The following is a 24,576-nucleotide window of genomic DNA, read 5'->3' on the forward strand; positions in this document are numbered from 1 at the left end:
AGATAATAACTCTGCACAGTAAATTCATCCTGCAAAGCAGTTCAGCAAGTAACCATGGAAGCACAAATTGACACCTTGAAGTAATACAATAGTTCACGTAGGATGCATGACTCACACAAGAAATAACAATAACAGCAAGTATAACAGACACACAATCCTCCCTTATTCCATCGTATCATTATTTATCTACAATAGTTTTATGTAGGCGCGCAATTCGATCCCACCGTATCACCATTTATAAATATCATAATCCTCTCTTATTCCACCATAGTATCAATAAGCAATATCAAGTATTACGTACACAAATCATTGTTGCGCGCAACCTGATCTCATTGTATCATCATATATCAATATCACAATCCTCCCTTATTTCACCTGTTGCGGCGTGCAACCGGATCCCATCATATTTCAATATCTCAATCCTCTCTTGCTTCACCCATTGTTGTGTGCAACCCAATCCCAATGTATTTTAATATCACTATCCTCCTTTATTTCACCCGTTGTGGCGCACAACCCGATCCACAAGCAATTTAAATTAACAACGACAATATAATAACTCAATTAACAAGAATTTCTACAATCAAAGGGTATGAACACACAGCAATAAGGGAATCACATAATAATCAAAGGAATGCAACAAATATAACAAAAAATAGGACAAGTAAAGCACGTGACAACTAATGTGTGTAAGTAAAACAATTAAGACAAGTAGCAAATAGGCACGGAGTCATGGGAGGGACTCAACAATTAAGAGATAACAAGACAATAGGGAAGCCAATAACTTGAACCAAAGCATATAAAGGCAAAATAACAAGTAAGAGGTACAATAAGTGCTAACAACGTTAAATAGATCATGTAAGAGTAGATTAACAATGAGAGATATAACACGTCATGACAATTCAATTTAAGGCATAAAAAGAGTCTAGATAGCCTAAATCGGTCACATACAACATATAGCCCGTGTACCCACTCGTCACCTTGTATACAAGCCTTTCACGTAACACAAAGAGCACAATCAACTCGAATCCCAAGGGGTAGTTTCCCCCGCATAAAGTTAGACAAGATACTTACCTCAAAGAAGTTAAACTAATAATCTAAAATGACCATCTTGTGTGAAACAACCTCCAGACTGCTCAAATCTACCAAAATAACTTCATATCATAAAAAACTATAGAAAACAATTCCAAAAAATAAATCTTCGATGTTTAAAGAAAACTAAAAGGTCAACCCCAAGCGCGCACCTCGGAACCCGAACAAATTCCAAAAATCTGAACACCCATTCTAATACTAGTCCAACCATACTAGTTTCACTCAAATCTGACTCTGAATCGATATTCAAAACTCAAAAATTCACTTTATAAAATTTTAGACAAAAATCCCCCAAATTACACTTTGAATCATCAATCAAATGCCAAAAATGAAGATAGATTCATGAAATATAACTAAAACAGAGTATAGAACACTTACCCCATTCATGTGGTGAAACTTACCTCCAAAATCGCCAAGTCCAAGCTCTCCAACTCAAAATATGACCAAATGAACAATCCCTCGATATTATATGCTTCTGCCCAGCTTTTCTAGCTCATTTCTTGTGCCAAACAATCCTGAAACTTCCTTTTGATGCCTCCAATAGATGTCTCATGAAATTCCAATCATGTTAAACTTTTGAATCACTCCATTTGACCTTATAATGAAGGAGATATGTTGGTTTCAATATTTGAAAATAATGCAGATATTTAAATACGAATTCAGTGGCAATATCGTAATTAATCTGAAAAAAATCTTGCAACCCAATTCTTAGTAAAATGACCATAGATTCCTCATACGATGTCGAAACTTGATGATTTTAGTTGCTATGGTTCCAGAATTACGACACGGATCTAATGCTTCAATAAAAACAGAAATTGGAGCTCATGTGCTTAATGTGGTACCAGTTATGCTTGAAGAAACGACGTTAAAACATAAAAATGAGCAAAACACAACCCAAACCTATGAGAAACTCACTCGAGCCCTTCGGGACCCTGTCCAAACATAGAAACAAGTCCCATAGCATCACATGGACTTACTCGAGGCCTCAAATCACGCTAACAACATTAAAACCACGAATTGCACCTCAATTTGAACTTAATAAACTTTTGAACTTTCAACATCCAAAACTCGTATCGAACCATATCAAATCAACTCGAAATGACCTCAAATTATGCACACAAGTCCCAAATGACATAACAAAGCTATCCCAATTCCCGAAATCACAATCCGAACCTAATATCATAAAAGTCAACTCCGGGTCAAACTCATGAACATTTCAGACTTTCAAATTTCTAACTTTCAACAATTAGTGCCGAAACCTTCTAAAATATCCAAATGAAAATACGAGAATATGCCCAAGTACAAAATCACCATCCAGACCCAATGGAACCATCAAAACTCCGATTCGGGGTTAAACACACAATGTCAAACTTGGTCAACTCTTCTAACTTAAAGCTTCAGCAATGAAATTCATTCTTCCAAACTAATTCTGAATCAGCCAAAAACCAATATCGACAATACACACAAGTTGTAATACATCATCCAAAGATACACACAAGTCCTAATTCATCATACGGAGGTACTCATGCCCTCAAACCACCGGTCAAAGTGCAAATACTCAAAACGATCGGTTGTGTTGTTACATCATCACCCACATAAATATATGTTCGTCCTTGAACGTGCCAAGAATCATTCCAAAGCCTTCAAATCACTGTGTAACCTTAACATGCACATACCCGAGGGTGAATCCACGTCACCCCAATCCATGTAAGCTTGACCACACAACATAACTGAAGAACATTATTTTGACCTTAGCCCATAAACCTTGGAACTCAATTCCCAACACCTGAAATTCCTTACAAGACTCGAATCCCGCATCCACACATTGTATAAGTCTGAACAAGCTATATCAAGCCATAGCCATAACCCAAGATGTAATCACATGATATACCACACAACTCGCATACTCGTAGCAAAGATTCTCAATCACACTAGTTGCTCAAATCAAACCCAAGATCGGTAATGAACCTCATATCAAATAAAACCTTGTTCAAAATCTTTGTACACTCACACCACTCATCAGATCAACAAGTACCACTACAACTCAATGCTATGAACCTATCATGTAAAGTAGGAAAAAGACACATGAATATAAAATAAAGGATTATATACCAATATAGCCCCGCTGCAATGCATGACCCATCCAAACATCGGTCCATACGAAATACCTCAAGCCACAATGCTCAAAATCAACAACTACATGCAATTCGAGATCAAGTACACGAAGTGCATGACCATAAACATGGAGAAGTAAATAGCACAATATACCACAACCCGAAAACACCATAGCCAAGGTGCAATCAACCATTCAACACCTAATAACCATCTCGCTCGAATTCCAATATAAGACCCAAACAGAACCGCATCGGCAGTACATATAACCAACAGATCACACCTTGTAGTGTAGAAGAATAACACATAGAAAATATCAGAACACGAACAAGTTCAACTCTAACCGAATGACACACCTTTCAGCAATAACGGTGCTGAGTAACTAAATCCGGTCCGATATGGAATACACATCCTCCTCGAGCCTACCAATGAGCACCAAATCAACTCCGGTCATCCCCAAATGGACAAATAGCTCTCAAAAATCCCAAGAAGTTCTAACATAACATGTACCCCCATCTAGCTAACTTTGGCCACATCTTCAAAGTCTGCAACCCCGAAACGATTTGCTTCTAAGAACTCCCAGTATCGAAATCCATAGAACACTTGAATCACCATAGCCAATCCCAACCCCACCACTCGAATGAATAATAGATCTCTCATACATAATTGTCCCTATGAGAAATACTTCTATAAGCCTTCCATGCCACGTATAAAAATCTAAAAATAAGTGGCCGATCAACCAGGCGAGTACCGCAATACCGGTGAAGCATTCGTAAGTCAAAACACAATGCGCCTTTTGAAATGTACATTCTTCTTAGGCAATACCAAGTAGTAATAGCATTCCTCTAGTTATCTGAAACCGTCTATATTGTCTAAGACTTCATGACCTTCCTTTCAAAACTAAACCGCCACCTTGTTCATGTAAATCTCAATCCCACGGAGTGCACCGCATCTATCATGCCATCATATGAAAAGTACAAGAATCTCATAATCAACTTTAAGTAACCAATAGAATACATACCCGATTAGATATAAACCTTCTGTTTGGTTCCATCTAGGAGAAAATCACAATACGCAATATGCTCCTCATACCGGTAGGAAATATCCATCTCAAACCGTGGTAAAAACCATCGAGAACTCTTGAAAACCCATTTGCACATAGTGAAGCCATCAGAATTGAATCTCCCTAACTCAACCAAGCCACGCAGGTCACCAAACCTAAGAGTATTGTCATAAAACACCTGTAGAGACTCACCACATCATAAGTACCCAAAGAATCGAGCATACCATTATTGTCTTGATCCAATCTACTACTGAGTTATCCTATTTCTCTTAGTTCCTTCCGAAGTACCCTCAAGGTGGCACTTCTCCTTTACAGAACATCACGATCCTTATTCAAAGCTCACCATAAGAGATCCTAGCATGAACCACGCATCCCAGAAGCTTGTAAACCACTGTATTTCCTCTTAAGCACCCCATAATGCCGCAACTGGGATACCCACTTTGATGAGACCTTCTGTGAGTCTAAAGTTGTTTCTCTAACCTCTCTGATACTGAAGTGTAGAATTATTTAATGACGCAGAAATAGCGCAAGTCCCAGCATTAACTCACGCTAATCTCATATCTTAATCATATAAAAATTTCGGGAAACCCCTTCAAACCCCATATACATCTTAGGCCAAACTAATATAACACATGAACCTGCAATCTGACTGTCAATAGTGGACTCCCCTACTTAGCGCGAAGCCATAGGATACAATATCGGATGATCTACAATATTAACCTTCATAGCTCGTGCAACGCCAATCATGAGATACCCCAAATCATCTGCTAAACACATGTCCATCCTCGTGATAGTCAAACTCGCTTCCTCTAGTGCCTTGAATGATAATATGTACCTTTCACTAAGTAGAAATCTCATATGAACCACATAGTCCCTAATACCATCCAGTATCCTCAAATCATCATCCACTTCATGACCTTACCATGATCGCGACGATTTGGTAACCAATTAAATCTTACCAAGCTAGTACTTATCGACCAAATGCCAGAATTTGTTGCAACCCCACGTGAACAACTGGCTAGTCTCTCAATACATCTGCATCCTCAGTCTAGACGACACATTGTGATAATGTTTGATCATCCCTGGTTTCCTAGTAGCCCATCCACAAAGTTACAAACCGTCAGCACATATCTGATATCGAGTGTGCAACACCATGAATGAGTGCATGTAAAGGAATATAAGGTATACACTTCAAGTTGAATCAATGATGCACGATAAAGAATGAAAGAAGTGTAATTTTCTAATAGTTTCGTAGCTTCTCAAAAATATGTAAAGGTTTCTCCGTACCAATCTGCAAGAGTCTACTAGGCCTGGTTATGACTTGTAGCACCTATGAACCTAGAGCTCTAATACCAACTTGTCACGACCTCAATTTTCCTCCATAGGATGTCATGATGGCTCCTAGTCTCTAAGACTAGGTAAGCCTAACACTTGTCGATTAAATAATAGATTTTTAACCAAATAACTATTAAGCATGAAACAGAAGTTTCTTTAGTAAGCTAACAATCTCAACGAGATACAATATCCCAAAACTTATAGTAGAAGTCATAAACTTTGCTAAGAGTCATGAGAAATAACAATACATTACTGTCCCAGAGTAATGGGAAACAATGGAAATGAAATACAATAGAAGGTGACTTCAGAGCCTACGAACGTCAAGCAGGTATACCTTGAAGTCTCCAGCCGCACAGGCATAAGTCTCAACCCAGCTCGATCAAAAGTATTTGGATCTATACAAAAATGTTCATAAGAATAGCATGAGTACACCACAGTGGTACCTAGTATGTATCAAGCCAACCTTCGGTAGAGTAGTGACGAGGCCAGGTCAAGACACCTACTAGATATGAAAACCTGTGTAGGATATAACTTAAATCTAACAATGTAAAGAACATCAATGTAAGACCAAAAGCAGAAGGATCACAAATTAACAATCAATAGGAAAGATAATAGAAGCACGAATAGCAGCAAGAAGTAGACGGGTAAAAGGAAATGGATGACAACTCAATCAATCAAATCGTTCCTAATGCATAATTTACCATGTAATTACCCGAGGTACCACTCCTTATAATCTCAAATCATAAGTCGCAACTTTTAAATCTTACATGTATGGCACCTCGTGCCCACATTTTTTTCCAAAACACTTTCGCATGACAAAACCCACATGCCACCATGTACCTTGTACTTGCGTCAAATGCTAATTAAAATGTTCAAGAGATTTATTTATATATGATAAGGCATAATAACAGCCTTGAATAAAGTAGGGAATCAAAAGAGAAAATAAGTTTATTTTAGAAATCGTTTGAGTGAAGAAAATAACATTTTCCAAATAATATAAAGCGTCGGATAATCTACTGAATTAAATACAGAATTTGTTAAATTAAAACATATTATCAATTTTTAAGTAAAGTAAATACATTAGATAGGGTAAAGAGGATAAGTTGAGAAATCAATTAAAGTGAAATATGACAATATTAAGAATAGTAAAGTACCGAATGAAACGATGAGTTTTAACTTAAGAGTCAAATAAGGTTAGCATGTTAATAATTCTTTTATTTAAAGCCGTTATATTATAGACAACTAAGCAGGATATGAGATAATGATTATGCGCAGTAAATTCAACTTGAAAATTAGTTCATCAAGTAACCACGGAAGCACAGATTGACACCTTAAAGTAATACAATAGTTCGCGTAAGATGCATGACTCACACAGGACATAACAACAACAGCAAGTATAATACACCAATCCTCCCTTATTCTACCATATCATCATTTATCAACAGCAGTTCCGCTGCGGCGCGCAACCTGCTCCCACTGTATCATCATTTATCAATATCATAATCCTCCCTTATTCCATCATAGTATCAATACGCAATATCAAGTATTATGTACATAAACCATTGCGGCGTGCAACCCGATCTCACTGTATCATCATATATCAATATCATAATCCTTCCTTATTTCACCCGTCGCGGCATGTAACCCGATCCTACCGTATTTCAATATCACAATCCTCTCTTGTTTCACTCATTATGGTGTGCAACCCAATCCCGATGTATTTAAATATCACAATCCTCTTTTATTTCACCCGTTGCAGTGCGCAACCCGATCCACAAGCAATTAAATTAACAACAACAATCTAATAACTCAATTAACAAGAAATTCTACAATCAAAGGGTATGAATACACAGCAATAAAGGAACCACATAATAATCAAAGGAATGCAACAAATATTATAAAAAAATAGGACAAGTAAATAATGTGACAACTAAGGTGTGCAAGTAAAACGGTTAAAACAAGTAGCAATTAGGCACGGAGTCAAGGAAGGGACTCAACAATTAAGAGGTAACAAGACTATAAGGAAGGCAATAACTTCAACTAAAGCATATAAGGGAAAAATAACAAGAAAGAGGTATAATAAGTGCTAGCAATGTCAAATTAAGTATGTAAGAGTAGATTAACAATGATAGATATAACACGTCATGAAAATTCGATTAAAAGCACAAAAAGATTCTAGATAACCTAAACCGGTCACATACCACATATAGCCTGTGTACCCACTCATCACCTTGGGTACATGGCTTTCACGTAACACAAATAGCACAATCAACTCGAATCTCAAGGGGTAGTTTCCCCCAACCAAAGTTGAAAAAGATACTTACCTCAAGAAGCTAAACCGATATTCTAAAATGACCTTATCGTGCCAAACAACCTCTGGACGGCTCAAATCTAGCCAAAACAAGTTCATATCATAAATAAAACTATAGGAAACAATTCCCAATAATAAAGCGATGATGTTTTAAGAAAACTAAAAAGTCAACGCAAAAGTCAACCCCAGGCTCGCACCTTGGAATCCGACAAAATTTACAAAATACGAACATCCATTCCGATATGAGTCAAACCATACTATTTTCACTCAAATCCGACTCCGAATAGAGGTTCAAAACTCAAAAAATCACTTTATAAAATTTTAGAAAAAACCTCCCAACTTTAACTTTGAAATCATCTATCAAATATCAAAAAATGAAGATGGATTCATGAAATATAACTAAACTGAGTACAAAACACTTACCCCATGTGGTAAAAACTGCCTCCAAAATCACCCAAATCAGAGCTTCCCAACTCAAAATATGACCAAATAAACAAACTCTCGATATTATATATTCCTGCCCAGCTGTTCTGCCATGTTTCTTGTTCTAAACAATCTTGAAACTTTCTTTTGATGCCTCCAATGGATTCCCCACGAAATTCCAGTCTACTTAGGCTTCTGAATCACTCCATTTGACCTTATAATGAAGCAGATATATTGGTTTAAATATTTGAAAATAGTGTAGATTTTTAAATACGAAATCAGTGGCAATTTTATAATTAATCTGAAAAAAATCTAGCAACTCAATTCTTAGTAAAATAACCATAAATTCCTCATACGATGTTGTCACGACCCAAGTTCGCCCTCCGTGAACTCTTATGATGGCACCTAGTCTCTATAACTAGGTAAGCCTAACAAATTGTGGAAAATGAAAACAAAAGATAAAACTCGCCAAAACTACGGATAAAACATAAATAAAACGTTTAAGATGTCGCTCGGCATATACAAATATAAACTCTCAAACTGAATCAACTCCCAAAACCTGGAATCTCATGAAACCACAAGCTGTTGAATAACTACAAGTGTTCTAACTCCAGAATGTCTAAACAAAAGTAGAAACATGAGAGCCTAAGCTAGATGAGAGAATAGAGAGGGACTCATCGGTCTGCGGACGCGGAAGATATACCTTGAAATCTCTGAAAATCGCATCGCCTCACTAGAAATAGGGCTGATCCGAAGAACCTGGATCTGCACACGAAAAACATGTGTCGGAAAGGGCATGAGTACACCACAGCGGTACCCATTAAGTGCAAAGCCTAACCTCGATCGAGTAGTGACGAGGAAGGTCAGAGCCTTACTGGTTATAGATGAAAAACAAGGTAAAGCAGTATCGAATACGACAATATAATCAAAATGCTAACAGTCTATAATGAATGAAATTACAGAAAGAATCTAACTCAGTACATAGAAATAGCAACAGGGGATCTCCCGGGATATCACCACGTAGGCCCAAATGTAAATGTCTGTAGGATCTCCCAGGATATTGTCCCGTAATCCAAATCATAAATGTGCAAGGGAAACTCCCGGAATACCAATTCGTAGTCCCAAAGTAAATATCCAGTACGGGGAATCTATTAGGTGTTGTCCCATAGTCCCAATCATAAATGTGCAGGGGGGTCTACCGGAATACCGATCCATAGTCCCAAAGTAAACAAGTAGGGGGATCTCCCGGGATATCGTCCCGTAGTCCCAAAGTAAACACACAACCATCTCAGAAAAATATACAATTCTATCCAATTTCATACCAAGGAAAAACAGATATTTCTAGCCTAGCATGCTGCACAGAATTCAAATTGAGCAGTTTGAGCAATTCAGTCACTTAGACATACTTCCCTAAAATAACAGTAGGCTTAAATTGCAAGTAATGTACAACAAGGAAGAAAACACAATTATAGTTACTTAATGAAAATAGGATTTTTAACAATTAGCACATGTACGCACTCGTCATCTGACGTACAAGGCATTTCATATATCAATAATACCAAATCCTAAGGAGAGTTCCCCCACACAAGGTTAGGCAAGCCACTTATCTTGAACCAGCTCAATCAACTCGAAATCACGTTTTTGCCACGAGTACCCGACTCCAAATGGCCAAATCTATTCAAAGTAATTGCATAATGTAAATATAACTTCAAGTAACTAATTTAACTAATTAATTCGAAGCTAACACGTGAAATTAAGAAAATGGTCCAAAAATTCTCCCGGGACCACGTCTCGAAATTGGATAAAATTTACAAATTCAGAACCCCCAATCACTCACGAACACACTTGAACAAAAATCACCAAAATCTAACGTTAAAATCTCACTCAAATCCCGGATTTTCAATTGGGGAACTTTTCTCCTATTTCCAAACTTTAACCCCCAAATTCCTTAATTAGAAGAGGAAAACAACAATGGATTAATGTTCTAATACTAAAATCAAGATAGAAATCGTTACCCGATGCTTCTCCTTCAAAACCCCTCGTGAAATCGCCGTCAACCGATCTCCAAATCGTTTTTCCAACTTATGAACTCAAACCCTCGAAATTTCATACCTCTGCCTAGCGATTACCGCATTTGTGGTCATGGTAGCGCACCTGCGAAAAAGGCATCGCAGGTGCGAAAGTCACTTAACGGGCTGGGTCCGCATCTACGGTCAACTAATAGCTTCTGTGGTGCCGCATTTCCGGTCACCCAGCCGCACCTGCGGTTCCTGGAGCCTTGGCCTATTTCCGCTTCTGCGATCATCAAGTCGCTTCTGCAGCGCCGTACCTGCGGTCCTACACACGCAGGTGCGGTTATGACAGGTTCAGCTAACTTTAGATTTTTCCTAAGTCCAATTCAACTTCCGTTAATCACCTGAAACTCACCCGAGTCCCCCGGGACCTCAACCAGACATGCCAACCAATCCTAAAACATCATACAAACTTGTTCCATCCCTTGAATCACATCAAACAATGCTAAAACCACGAATCACCCTCCAATCCAAGCCTAAGAATTCCAAAACTTCCAAATTCCACTTTCGATCAAAAAGCCTATCAAACCTCGTCCAAACGACCTGACATTTTGCTCACACGTCACATTCAACCCTACGGGGCTATTTCAACTCTCGGAACTGGATTCCAACCCCGGTATCAAAAATCTCGCTATTGAACCGAAAACTTCAAAAATTCAACCTTCGGCATTTCAAGCCTAAATAAGCTACAGACCCCTAAAACACAATCTGAACACGCCCCTAAGCCTGAAATCACCCAACGGAGCTAACAAAATTGATGGAATTTCATTCCTAGGCCGTCTTCACACTGCTCCGTCTATAGCCCAAATTCTAAATCTTAAGCTCTCATTGAGGGACTAAGTGTCCCAAAACACTCCGAAATTCCAAACAAATCCTCCCAACAACTTACAATAGCAGAAACAAACAGGGGGAATGCAGTTAATAGGGGATCGGGGCATTAATTCTTAAAACGACCGACCGGGTCGTTACATCCTCCCATACTTAAACATTCATTCGTCCTCGAACGAGCATAGAGACATACCTGAAGTAGTGAAAAGATGAGGGTAACAGCTACGCATATCTTGGTCGGTCTCCCAGGTCGCCTCCTCGACCGGCTGACCCCGCCACTTAACCTTCACTGATGCAATGTTCTTTGACCTCAACTTTCGAACCTGCCTGTCCAATATCGTCACTGGCTCCTCAACATAAGATAGATCTTTGTCCAACTGGACTGAACTGAAATCTAACACGTATGATGGATCACTGTGATACTTTTGGAGCATCGAAACATAAAATATCGGATGAACTCCTGCCAAGCTAGGACGTAAGGCAAGCTCATAAGAAACCTCCCCAACACGCCTCAATATCTCAAAAGGACCAATAAACCTCGAACTTAATTTCCCTTTCTTCCCAAATCTCATAACGCCCTTCATAGGTGAAACCCAAAGCAAGACCCGCTCTCCAACGATATAGGAAATATCACGAACCTTCTGATCAGCATAACTCTTCTGTCTAGACTGGGTTGTGTGAAGTCTATCCTGAATCACCTTAACCTTCTCTAAAGAATCCTGAACCAAGTCTGTACCCAAAAATCTAGCCTCACCCAGATCAAACCAACCCACCGGGGATTACACCGCCTATCATACAAAGCCTCATACAGTGCCATCTGAATGCTGGACTGATAACTGTTATTGTAGGCGAACTCAGCTAGTGGCAAGAACTGATCCCAAGACCCTCCAGACTCTATCACACACGCACGGATCATATCCACAAAAGTCTGAATAGTGCACTCGAACTGTACATCCCTTTGGGGGTGAAATGATGTGCTCAACTCCACCCCAGTACCCAACTCATGTCGTACGGCCCTCTAAAAACATGATGTGAACTGAGTACCTCTATCTGAAATGATGGACATTGGAATACCATGTAGATGAACAATCTCTTGAATATAAATCTCCGCCAACTGCTTTGAAGAATAGGTAGTACATATAGTAATGAAATGCGCAGACTTGGTCAGCCGATCCACAATCACCCAAATGGCATTGAATTTCCTCAAAGTCCATGGAACTCCAACTACGAAGTCCATCTCTCCTACTTCCACTCCGAAATCTCTATCTGCTGAAGCAACCCACCCGGTCTCTGGTGCTCATACTTCACCTGTTGACAATTGAGGCACCGAGCTACAAACCTAACTATATCCTTCTTCATCTGCCTCCACCAATAGTGCTGTCTCAAATCCTGGTACATCTTCGCGGCACCCGGATTGATGGAATACCGAAAACTATGGGCCTCCTCTAGGATCAACTCTTGAAGCCCATCAACATTGGGTAAACAAATCCGACCCTACATCCCCAATACCCTGTTATCACCAATAGTCACATCTCTGGAATCGCCATGCAGAGCCTTGTCCTTCAGGATGAGTAAATGAGGGTCATCATACTGACGCTCTCTGATACGATCAAATAAGGAAAACTGAGAAATCACACAAACTAGAATCTGACTGGGCTCCAACAGATCCAATCTCACAAACTGTCTAGCTAAGGCCTAAACATCCATCGCCATGGGCCTCTCTGCTGCTGGTAAATAAGCCAAACTCTCCAAACTCTCCGCCTGATGACTCAAAGCATTGGTCACCATATTGGCCTTGCCCGGGTAATACCAGATAGTGATATCATAGTCCTTCAGCAGCTCTAACCACCTCCTCTAGAACAAATTAAGGTCCTTCTGCTTGATCAAATGCTACAAACTCCGGTGATCAGTATAAATCTCACAAGGCACACTGTACAAATAATGACGCCATATCTTCAAGGCGTGAACAATAGCAGCTAACTCGAGATCATGGACAGGATAATTCTTCTCATGTACCTTCAACTATCTAGATGCGTGGGCAATTACCCTACCGTCCTGCATCAATACTACTCCAAGGCCAATCCTCAAGGCATCACAATAGACAGTATAAGACCTCGAACCTGTAGGCAATATCAAAACTGGGGTTGTAGTCAACGCTGTCTTGAGTTTCTGGAAACTTGCCTCACACTCTTCCGTCCACTGGAACAGAGCACCCTTCAGGGTCAGCCTGGTCATAAGTGCTACAATAGATGAAAACCTCTCAACAAATCGATGGTAATAACATGCCAAGCCAAGAAAACTATGAATCTCTGTAGCTAAAGATGGTCTGGGCCAACTCTGCACTACTTCCACGTTCTTCGGATCCACCTTTATCCCCTCACTCGATACCACATGACCCAAGAATGCCATGGAATCCAACCAAAACTCACATTTCGAGAACTTTGCATATAACTTCTTTTCTCTCAAAGTCTGAAGCATTATCCTAGGTGCTGCTCATGATCTTCCCGACTCCGAGAGTATACCAGAATATGATCAATAAAGACAATGACGAACAAGTCAAGAGATGGCTGAAATACACTGTGCATCAAATGCATAAAGGTTTCTAGGGCATTGGTCAGCCCGAATGACATAACAAGGAACTCGTAATGACTATTCCAAGTCCTGAAAGCAGTCTTCGGGATATTTGGCTTCTGAATCTTCAACTGATGGTAACCTGAACGCAAGTCAATCTTAAAAAACACTCGTGCACCTTGTAGCTAGTCAAAAAAATCATCAATACGAGGCAAAGGATACTGGTTCTTCATTGTAACTTTGTTCAACTGGCGATAATCAATGCATATAAGCATAGAACCATCCTTTTTCTTCACAAACAAGAAAGGAGCACCCCAAGGTGATACACTAGGCCGAATAAAACCCTTATCAAGCAATTCCTACAACTGATCCTTCAACTCAGGAGGAGCCATATGATACGGAGGAATAGAAATGGGCTAAGTGCCCGGCAATAGGTCAATGCCAAAATCAATATCTCTATCGGGTGGCATGCCCGAAAGATCAGCTGGAAACACATCAGAGAAATCTCATACTACTGGGACTGAATCAACTGTAGGGGTATCAATAATAATATCTCTCACATAGGCCAGATACGCATCACACCCCTTCTCAACCATTTGCTGAGCTTTAAGGAAAGAAATAACTCTACTGAGAGTGTGATCTAAAGCACCCCTCCACTCTACTCATGGTACACCTGGCATAGCCAGCATCACGGTTTTGGCATGACAATCAAGAATAGCATAATGGGGCGACAATCAGTCCATGCCCAAGATAACGTCAAAATCTACCATACTGAGCAATAAAAAATTGGCTCTGTTCTCAAAACTACTAAGAGCAACCAAACACGACCGATAAATGCAATCCACAACAAGAGTATCTCTCACAGGAATAGAAACATAAATAGGGGAACTCAAAGAATCCCGAGATACACCTAAATATGGGGAAAAATAAGAAGACACATAAGAATAGGTAGAGCCTGGATCGAATAAAACCGATGCATCTCTATGACAAACCAGGACAATACCTGTAATGACAGAATCGGAGGCGACAGCCTTAGTACGGGTAGGAAGTCCATAATATCTAGCCTGGCCTCCCCCTCTAGGGCAACCTCTACCTCCCTGACCTCCATGTCTAGTTGGTTGTGCAGGTGGGGTAGCAACTGGTACTGTAATCATAGCCTGGGAATTATGCGGGGCATGCTACGGTTAAGAAGTCTATGCAGGTGCACACCTCCTAAGTCTTGGCCAATCCCTCACCATATGGCGTGTGTCACCACACTCAAAACAAGTTGTGGGAGGATGTGGTGGTTGTGACTGGCTCGGTCAGGTCTATTGGACTGACCACTGAAAGCACCCCTTGCAGGATACTCAGTAGATACTGGAGGTGCATAATAAGGATCTTGAGATCTAGGAGGAGCTGGAATACCACTGGCTGCTGGAAGAGCTGAATGAATGGGGCGACTCATATAACCCCTACCATGATGAACTACAGCTGGAGCAAGGGCACCAGAATAATGGCCCGGCTCTCGAGATCTCTTGGCGCCCCTCTTCTCTATCCCGAGCATGCATACTTTCTACTCTCCTAGCAATACTGACCACCTACTGATAAGAAATATCCATATCCAACTCCCGATCCATACTAGACCTGATGCTAGGAATGAGCCCCTCAATAAACTAGCAAACTCTCTCATGAACTGTAGAAACCAAGACTGGGTCATGCCTAGCCAAGTCAGTGAAATGGACAGCATACTCCGAAAAAGTCACAGTGCCCTGGCACAAATGCTCAAACTTTGCACGCCATGCATCCCAGAGGCTCTGAGGGACAAACTCTCTCAAGAACATATTTGAAAACTGAGTCCAAGTAAGGGAAACTGCCTTAGCTGGACTGTCTAACTCAAAAGTACGCCACCACTGATAGGCTGCTCCTCGAAGCTGGAAGGCGGTGAAAGAAACCCCACTCGATCCTGATATACCCATAGTGCGGAGGATACGGTAGCACTCCTCCAGAAATCCCAAGGCATTATTTGATGCTAGACCACTGAATACAGGAGGCTTGTACTTCTTGAACCTCTCAAGCCTCCGCTGCTCCTCCTCGAAAGTCGTTGCCCTGTCCTCGGGCTGAACTGGGGCTACCGGCGGTACCGGTATAACCTCTAGGATCTGATCAATCTGGACTCGCTGCTCAAAAGTGCGGGCAGTGGGAGTTTGTGCTTCTCCCCGGCCTGGTATGTGGCTACAGCAAGGGAAATCAACCTTGCCTAAGCTAGAGTGGTGTAAATGCTCACGAACCGTGCAAGAGTCTCTTGAAGAGCTGGAATAGTAGTAGCAGTAGGCGTATCAAGTGTCTGGACTCCGACTGGAGCTTCTGGTGGCTCCTCTATGGCAGCTCGCGTGGGTGCTCTAGCTGCACCACGTGCGCATCTTTGGCCTCCACCCCGGCCCCAACCTTTGATGGCTCTAGCAGGGGGCGCGGGTGCCTGGTCATCTCCGGTAGCACGTGTCCTCACCATCTGTGAGAGAATAGAAGATAGAAGTTTAGAATTGTAATATCAAAATCTCGCACGACAAGGAAATGAAATGAAGTGGAATTATCCTAACAGTTACATAGCCTCTCGTACATAAGTACAGACGTCTCTGTACCGATCCACGAGACTCTAATAAACCGGCTTGTGATTCATGACTCCTATGAACCTAGAGCTTTGATTACCAACTTGTGACGACCCAAGTTTGCCCTCCGTGAACTGTCATGACTGCACCTAGTCTCTACGACTAGGTAAGCCAAAAATATTGCGGAAAACGAAAACAAAAGATAAAACTAGCCAAAACTGCGGATAAAACATAAATAAAATGTTTAAGATATCGCTCGGCATATACAAATATAAACTCTCAAACTAAATCAACTCTCAAAACCTGGAATCTCATAAAACCACAAGCTGTTAAATAACTACAAGTGTTCTAACTCCAGAATGTCTAAACAAAAGTATAAACATGAGAGCCTAAGCTAGATGAGAGAATAGACAGGGACTCCTCGGTTTGTGGATGCGGTAGATATACCTCGAAGTCTCTGAAGATCGCCTTGCCTCGCCTCACTAGAAATAGGGCTGAGCCAAAGAACCTGGATCTGCATACGAAAAACATGTGCAGGAAAGGGCATGAGTACACCACAGTGGTACCCAGTAAGTGCCAAGCCTAACCTCGGTCGAGTAGTGACGAGGAAGGTCAGAGCCCTACTGGTTATAAATGAATAACATGGTGAAGCAGTATAGAATACGACAATATAATTAAAATGCTAATAGTCTATAACGAATAAAATTACAGAAAGAATCAGACTCAGTACACAAAAATAGCAATAGGGGATCTCCCGGGATATCACCACGTAGGCCCAAACGTAAATGTCCAAAGGATCTCCGAGGATATCATCTCGTAATCCAAATCATAAATGTGCAAGGGAAACTCCCGGAATACCAATCTGTAGTCCCAAAGTAAATATATAGTACGGGAAATCTACTTCGTGTTGTCCCGTAGTCCCAATCATAAATGTGTAGGGGGATCTACCGAAATACTGATCCGTAGTCCCAAAGTAAACAAGCAGAGGGATCTCCCGGGATATCGTCCCGTAGACCCAAAGTAAACACACAACAACATCACGAAGAATATTCAATCCTATCCAATTTCATACCAAGGAAAACAGATATTCTAACCTAGCATGCTGCACAGAATTCAAATAGAGCAGTTTGAGCAATTAAATCACTTAGACATGCTTCCCTAAGATAACAGTAGGCTTAAATTGCAATTAATGTACAACAAGGAAGAAAAGCCAATTATAGTTACTTAATGAAAATAAGATTTTCAATAATTAGCACATGTACGCACTCGTCACCTCACGTACAAGGCATTTTATATATCAATAATACCAAATCCTAAGGGGAGTTCCTCTACACAAGGTTAGGCAAGCCACTTACCTCGAACCAGCTCAATCAACTCGAAATCACGTTCTTGTCACGAGTACCCGACTCCAAATGGCCAAATCTATTCAAAGTAATTGCATAATGTAAATATAACTTCAAGTAACTAATTTAACTAATTAATTCGAAGTTAACACGCGAAATTAAGAAAATCGCCCAAAAAGTCCCCTGGGCCCACGTCTCGAAATTGAATAAAATCTACAAATTTAGAACCCCCAATGACTCACAAACACACTCGAACAAAAATCACCAAAATCCGATATCAAAATCTCACTCAAAACCCGGATTTTCAATTAGGAAACATTTCTCCCATTTCACAACTTTTACGCCCAAATTCCTTAATTAGAAGAGGAAAACAACAATGGATTAATGTTCTAAGATCAAAATGAAGATAGAAATCGTTACTAAATGTTTCTCCTTCAAAACCCTCGAGAAATCGCCCTCAACCGAGCTCCAAATCATTTTTCCAATTTATGAACTCAAACCCTCGAAATTTCATATTTCTGCCTAGCGACTACCGCATCTGCTATCATGGGAGCGCACCTATGGTCCTGCACCAATGGAAAAGGAATCGCAGGTGCGAAAGTCAATTAACAGGTTGGGTCAGCATCTGCGTTCAATTAACCGCTCTGCGGTGCCACATTTGTAGTCACTCAGCCGCACCTGCGGTTCCTGGAGCCTTGGCCTATTTCCGTTTCTACGATCATCAAGTTGCTTCTACGGCACCGCACTTGCAGTCCTTCACATGCAGGTGCAGTTATGACATGTTCAGCCAACTTCAGATTTTTCCTAAGTCCAATTCAACTTCCGTTAAGCACCCGAAACTCACCCGAGGCCTCCGGGAACTCAACCAGAACATGCCAACCAATCCTAAAAAATCATACAAACTTATTCCAACCCTCAAATCATATCAAACAACGCTAAAACCACGAATCACCCTCCAATCCAAGCCTAAGGATTCCCAAACTTCCAAATTCTGCTTTCGATCAAAAAGCCTATCAAACCTCGTCCGAATGACCTGAAATTTTGTACACATGTCACATTCAACCCTACGGAGCTATTCCAACTCTCAGAACCGGATTTTGATCCCAGTATCAAAATCTCGCTATTGAACCGGAAACTTCAAAAATTCAACTTTCGGCATTTCAAGCCTAAATAAGCTACGGACCCCCAAAACACAATTCGAACATGCCCCTAAGCCCGAAATTACCCAAAAGAGCTAACGGAATTAACGTAATTCTATTCCGAGGCCATCTTCATACTGCTCCATCTACGGCCCAAATTTTAAATCTTAAGCTCTCATTGAGGGACTAAGTATCCCAAAACACTCCGAAATTCAAAATGAATTCTCTCGACAACTTACAATAACAGAAACAAACACGGAAAATGCAGTTAATAGGGGATTAGGGCATTAATTCTTAAAACGACCGGTCGGGTTGTTACAGATGTCAAAACTTGATGATTTCAGTTGTTAAGATTCCAAAATTATGATACGGATCTAATACTTTAATAAAAATATAAATTAGAGCTAATTTGCTTAATGTGATATCATTTATGCTTGAAGAAACGACGTTGAAACATAAAAAATGAGTGCAACACAACCTATCCGAAATTCACCTGAGCCCTCGGACCCCGTCCGAACACACTTGAGGGAGAGTATCCAAGAAAAATACCTTCGTCGCTTTTTGGATCAAACTTATCAAGATTATCCTTTCTGTTGTTGTGAATTAAGCACTTGCATTCAAACGAATGAAAATAACTTATGTTAGGTCTTTTACCTTTCCACAACTCATAGAGTGTTTTTTGAAAATAGGTCTTATCAAGCACTTGTTGATGATATGACATGCAGTACTTATTGCTTACTGCCCAGAAGTGGTGTGGAAGAGAATTTCCCACAATCATGGTTCTTGCCATGTCTTGAAGAGTTCTGTTTTTACCCTTTGATGAAGAGAAATTGTGTGAAATCCCTTGATGGAAAATTGTGGGAGATTCTTTGGTCATTGCAAAAGTTTTTGAATAATCTTCTTTCAAATTCTCTTCCATGATCACTTCTTATGAAAGTAATATAATACTCATTTTCTCATTGAACCTTTTTGCAGAAGACTTCAAAGTTCCTTAGAGCTTCATCTTTATGACTCAAGAAAATAACCTAGGTAAATCATAAACAATCATCTACTATAACAAATGCATATTTTTTACCCCAATACTCGTAGTTTTGGTTGGTCCAAAAAGATCGATGTGCAACAATTGAAGAGGTTTTGTAGTAGAGTCAATGTCCTTGGTTTTGAAAAAGATCTAGTTTGTTTACCTAATTGACATGCATTAGAAATATGAACTTTTGAAAATCTAGTTTTGGAAGTCCAATTAGAATATCATGTGAAGAAAGTTTTTGGATAGTGGCATGCGAGCATGAACGAGTTTTATGTACCATAACCAAGGATTATCAATTATGAATGCTAGACATAGATTATTCAACATGACATCAATATTACTAAGAGTGTAAATATTTATATCTCTACTTCCATATAGAATGATTTTACATGATTCATCTTCAATAATCCACCCATGTTTTTTAATTCAAACCTCATAGTCACTATCACATAGTTGACTGATATTGAGCAGATTGTATCGAAGTTCGTCTAAAAGATAGACTTCCTCCGCATTGCACAATGAACTGAAATGGACTTTTCCAACTTTAATTACATTCCCTTTTGATTTATCTCCAAAAGTGACTGACCCATCATCAAGCTTAGTGACCAGTTTTGAAAAGTTGTTTATCACCTGTCATGTGTGTGGAACACGCGCTATCAAGATACCATTTTCTTTTTTGATTTTTCTTACAGTATTCCTGCAATAATAAATTACTTATTTTTAGGTACCCAAGCTTTCTTGGTCCTGATTGGTTGGTTTTCTGCCTATCTGCCTAATTTGTTGCCTTAGGTCATCAAATCCAACTTCTATAATTTTTATACTTGCAGTGGTTAGATATATGATCAGACTTTCCACAATAAAAAAAGGAGAAAGTATTAAAAATTTTGGGGGATTTATCTCCTTTATTTTTAAGCGTGCAGTGGTTAGATATATGACCATTCTTCCCACAAAGAATGCATGAGGAAGGATTGAAATTTTTTATCTTAGATGAGTATTTGCGCGAAGTTGACTGGTTTGATTTAACGGAACTATGGCTGGCGGATTTTTGTAATCCATTATGCTGCAGCTGAAGTTCATGAACTTCTTAGTAAAGCATGTCTCTTTTAATTTCACATACTTCTTGTTTCAGTTCCCAATCTTTTTTTTCTCGTTGGATCTTTCAAAGTTCATGAATAACTTTTTCATGATCGACAAGAGCAATATCAATGATTTCTTGAAGCTCATTACATTTATGACAAACAGGTGAACGTACATCACTTGCCCCTTGGGCTTCCATAAGACTTAATTCATTTGTCTATTCATGATTAGATTCTTCTTCATCACTATTTTCTCTGATTGCCATGAAACATATGTTGGCTATCTCTTTATGGTAATTCTTCTTCATCACTCCATGCACCAAAGGATTTCTTCTTTTGATAGTTTTTGTTGATTTTTTTTTTAGATCAGAATAATCTGCTTGAATGTGACCGAGTTTTCCATATTCATAGAATCTTCCATTATTCTTGTCGTTCTCATTCACTGCTTTACCTTTCCTAAAGTTTAATTTGCCTCTTCTGCCATTTCTGTTTCTTCTCATCATGCTTGATACTACTTTGAAAATCATAGCTAAGTTTTTCTCCTGTTCTCCACCTTCTTCTTCTTCTTCGTTTTCTGATTCAGCCAAAGTGGTTTTAAAAGCAACCATTTTCTTTTTTCTTTTGCACACATCTATTTAAATGAGTCTTTTCAAAGGCAATAAGTTTACCTCTGAGCTCATCGTATGACATCTTATCAAGATCTTGACATTCCAGTGCAATGACTTTGGGTTTCCGCATTGTAGGTAAGCTTCTAAGATATTTTCCTGACTTGTTCCCTATTTTTTTTGGTCTTCCAAAAAATTTCAGATCTTCAACAATTTTGCTAAATTGAGAAAACATCTCTTCCCTGATTCTCCGTCCATTAGATGTATTTGCTATTTTAAACTATCTCTTCGTTGTTAAGCTTATGTTAGCCATTTGGATTGGAAGTCATTTTGTGGAGACACCTTTTCTAGTAATTGAAGTTGAAGTTACGAAAACTATTATCTCATTGAGCTTGAAGCTGTTGATTATTGATATATCTTTCTTTTTTGGGAAATTCTCATTCGTTATTGTTGTTATTGAGATTCTTGTACATGATGTGGTTGAGACGTGGGCTATATGTTGCGGTAATATTGGTACTATTGATGTTGGCAATTGTTGTGACATACGGGCACGTGTGGTGCGAGTTGACTATTATGTTGTGAAATTGATATGCATGCAGTGGTATAATAATAGGGGTTGATACGCATGCGGAATGATAAGGTGCAATTTATACGCGTATTGATATTAAGGGAATTACTTGAAGTCACACGGTGAGATAAGGGGGCTAAAACGCGTGAAGCTATTTCAGAAAAAAAAATATTTTTAAAAATAAATGCAAGGCTCACGCAGTGATATAAGAAAGATTGTGCAATGTTAATATGAGGCGTAGCACCTCGGTATGATTCCTGTTGTACATTTTAAGTTGCAAAGGCTTGATGATTTGAACGGTTGTTGTTCTTGTTCTCCTTATTTCTTTCCGTTTGCATTTTGATTGTACTTGGTTACTTGTTGTCTTCATTACTTGTATTCTCTTACTTTCAATTGTTGCTTATTTCTATTGTTAGTCTTGTATTGTTAAATTGCTTCATTACCTCTTTAGTTGCCTTCATTTCCATTGTTAGATTATATAAATATTTTGCACAGGTTAATATATGTCTAGTAGGTGTCTCGACATGTTTTCGTCACTACTCTACCAAGGTTAGACTTGATACTTACTGGGTACTCTTGTGGTGTACTCATGCTACTGCATATTTTTTTGTGTAGATCCTAGTATTTATGCCATTGTTGGACGCCAGTGCTCGGTCAGTTATCCCGGAGACTTCAAGGTATACCAGCCCGACGCTCGCAGGTCTCGGAGTCACCTTCTACTTTTGGTTGTATTACTGTTTCTTTTCGGTTCAGAGAGTATTGCTTTTAAAGATCCTAAGTGTATTCCTGTTAGAGCTTTTGACTCAGTTCCACCGGGTTTTGGGAGTTAATGGAAAGTTGTACCATTTGAGATTTAAGTTATTATTTCTGCTATTTCTCAATGTATGTTAGGTTTACCTAATCTTAGAGATGAGGTGCCATCATGACATCCTAAGGTGGGACTTTGAGGCCGTGACAGATTATAATCAACCTCCATAATAAAACCGCCATAATTTCGCCCTTTTTTTGTAGTGTATTAATAAATTCTTTTCAATGATACCAAAAGAAGGAAGTAATGTTGTTGAGGATGTGCACAATGACTGATCAACGAACGTGGTCCTAATGCACTTGAATTATTAAACTTGTAATGTAAATAAAATAAAGGATAACTATTTTATTGGATTGATAATCATGAACCAACATGGCTCTTATGCCTAGCCATAGGGTTGCAATGAATAGAAGGTGAGTCCTTACACTTGTGCAAAAATAGACAATCGGAAGAAAAGTGATGATAATGAAACTGATTCTTGCGTTGAAAATTGTAAAAATATTATTTAGATAGTTGGGTAATTTGCACATGGATTTGTCATCATCAAAAAGAAAAATTTTATTGAGTTGAGCATATTTGCTATAAATTAAGTTTTGATTATTAACAAACCTATTGAAGAGGTTCCATTGATGTTATTTATTATACTACTAATTGGTGTCAAGAAATAACACGTAAGTTACGTGATGAAAGAACTAGATCTGTAGTAGGATGTAGCAGAATGTTGAATGTTAATAGAAACAACGAAATATTGAATGCAAGTCTGGATTCTAGAAAGAAGACAATGTGTGCGTTACAAGAAAAATATTAGACGGAGGAATCCATGTTCAAAAGGTGGTTTTAAGCCCAAGCTGGTTGATAGGATTAAGCCCAAGCTGAGCATCATACCAGTGTTATGGAATAATCCTGCTTTCGGTGAGTTCAAATTAAATGTAGATGGGTGCAGCAAAGGAAATCCTGGGAACGCAGGGGGTGGTGGGATTTTAAGAGATCATCTTGGACATATGGTCATGGCTTTCACTGTATATCTTGGGTGTTGCTCCAATAATTCAGCTGAGGTGCAGGCTAGTAAAACTGGAATGAGGTTGTGTTTAGACCACGGCTTTAACAAATTAACTATTGAATCAGATTCTTTACTTGTTCTTCAAATGACAAAGGGAGAAATCTCCACGGCATGGCAAATCAGAGAAGAAGTTAAAGAGATTCAAGCAATGAACACAGATGGACAGCTTCAATTCACTCACACCTTCAGGGAAGGTAACATTCCAGCTGATCTTCTAGCAAATTTAGCGGAAAGAGATAGAAAAAAAATCAGTTCTTCACTGGGGCTATAAACATGCCAAGGCAAATTACATCCTCAGTGAAAAATGATGAGCTAAGAAGACCAAATTTTAGAATTAAGGTGAGGAAGAACACTTTCATCTTTGATCCAGGTTGAATGTGATATTTGTGCTAAGTTCATACTTAGCAATTTTTGGGACCTTAATTGTTTCAGAAGTAACCATCCTTTCTTTCTGTTATCTTAGGGATAAGACAATTGTAAAGTTGAATTTGTCCAATTAACTCTATTTGATGAGGTCAGGTATATGCCCCCCTCTATGTTTCTTTTGACTTATCTTCAATA

The 24,576-nt window shown here is 39.3% G+C and overlaps 1 protein-coding gene across 1 annotated transcript; it reads left to right on the forward strand.

Annotated features, from left to right (window-relative positions):
* The first annotated feature begins 23,707 nt into the window (after positions 1 to 23,707).
* On the forward strand, positions 23,708 to 24,286 carry LOC142174367 (uncharacterized). Its single transcript, XM_075240152.1, has one exon. It carries the CDS (start codon positions 23,708 to 23,710, stop codon positions 24,284 to 24,286), a length of 579 nt encoding a protein of 192 aa, XP_075096253.1.
* Positions 24,287 to 24,576: the final 290 nt, after the last annotated feature.

This window comes from Nicotiana tabacum, chromosome 20 (assembly GCF_000715075.1).
Source record: "Nicotiana tabacum cultivar K326 chromosome 20, ASM71507v2, whole genome shotgun sequence".
In the NCBI taxonomy this organism is placed as follows: domain Eukaryota; kingdom Viridiplantae; phylum Streptophyta; class Magnoliopsida; order Solanales; family Solanaceae; genus Nicotiana; species Nicotiana tabacum.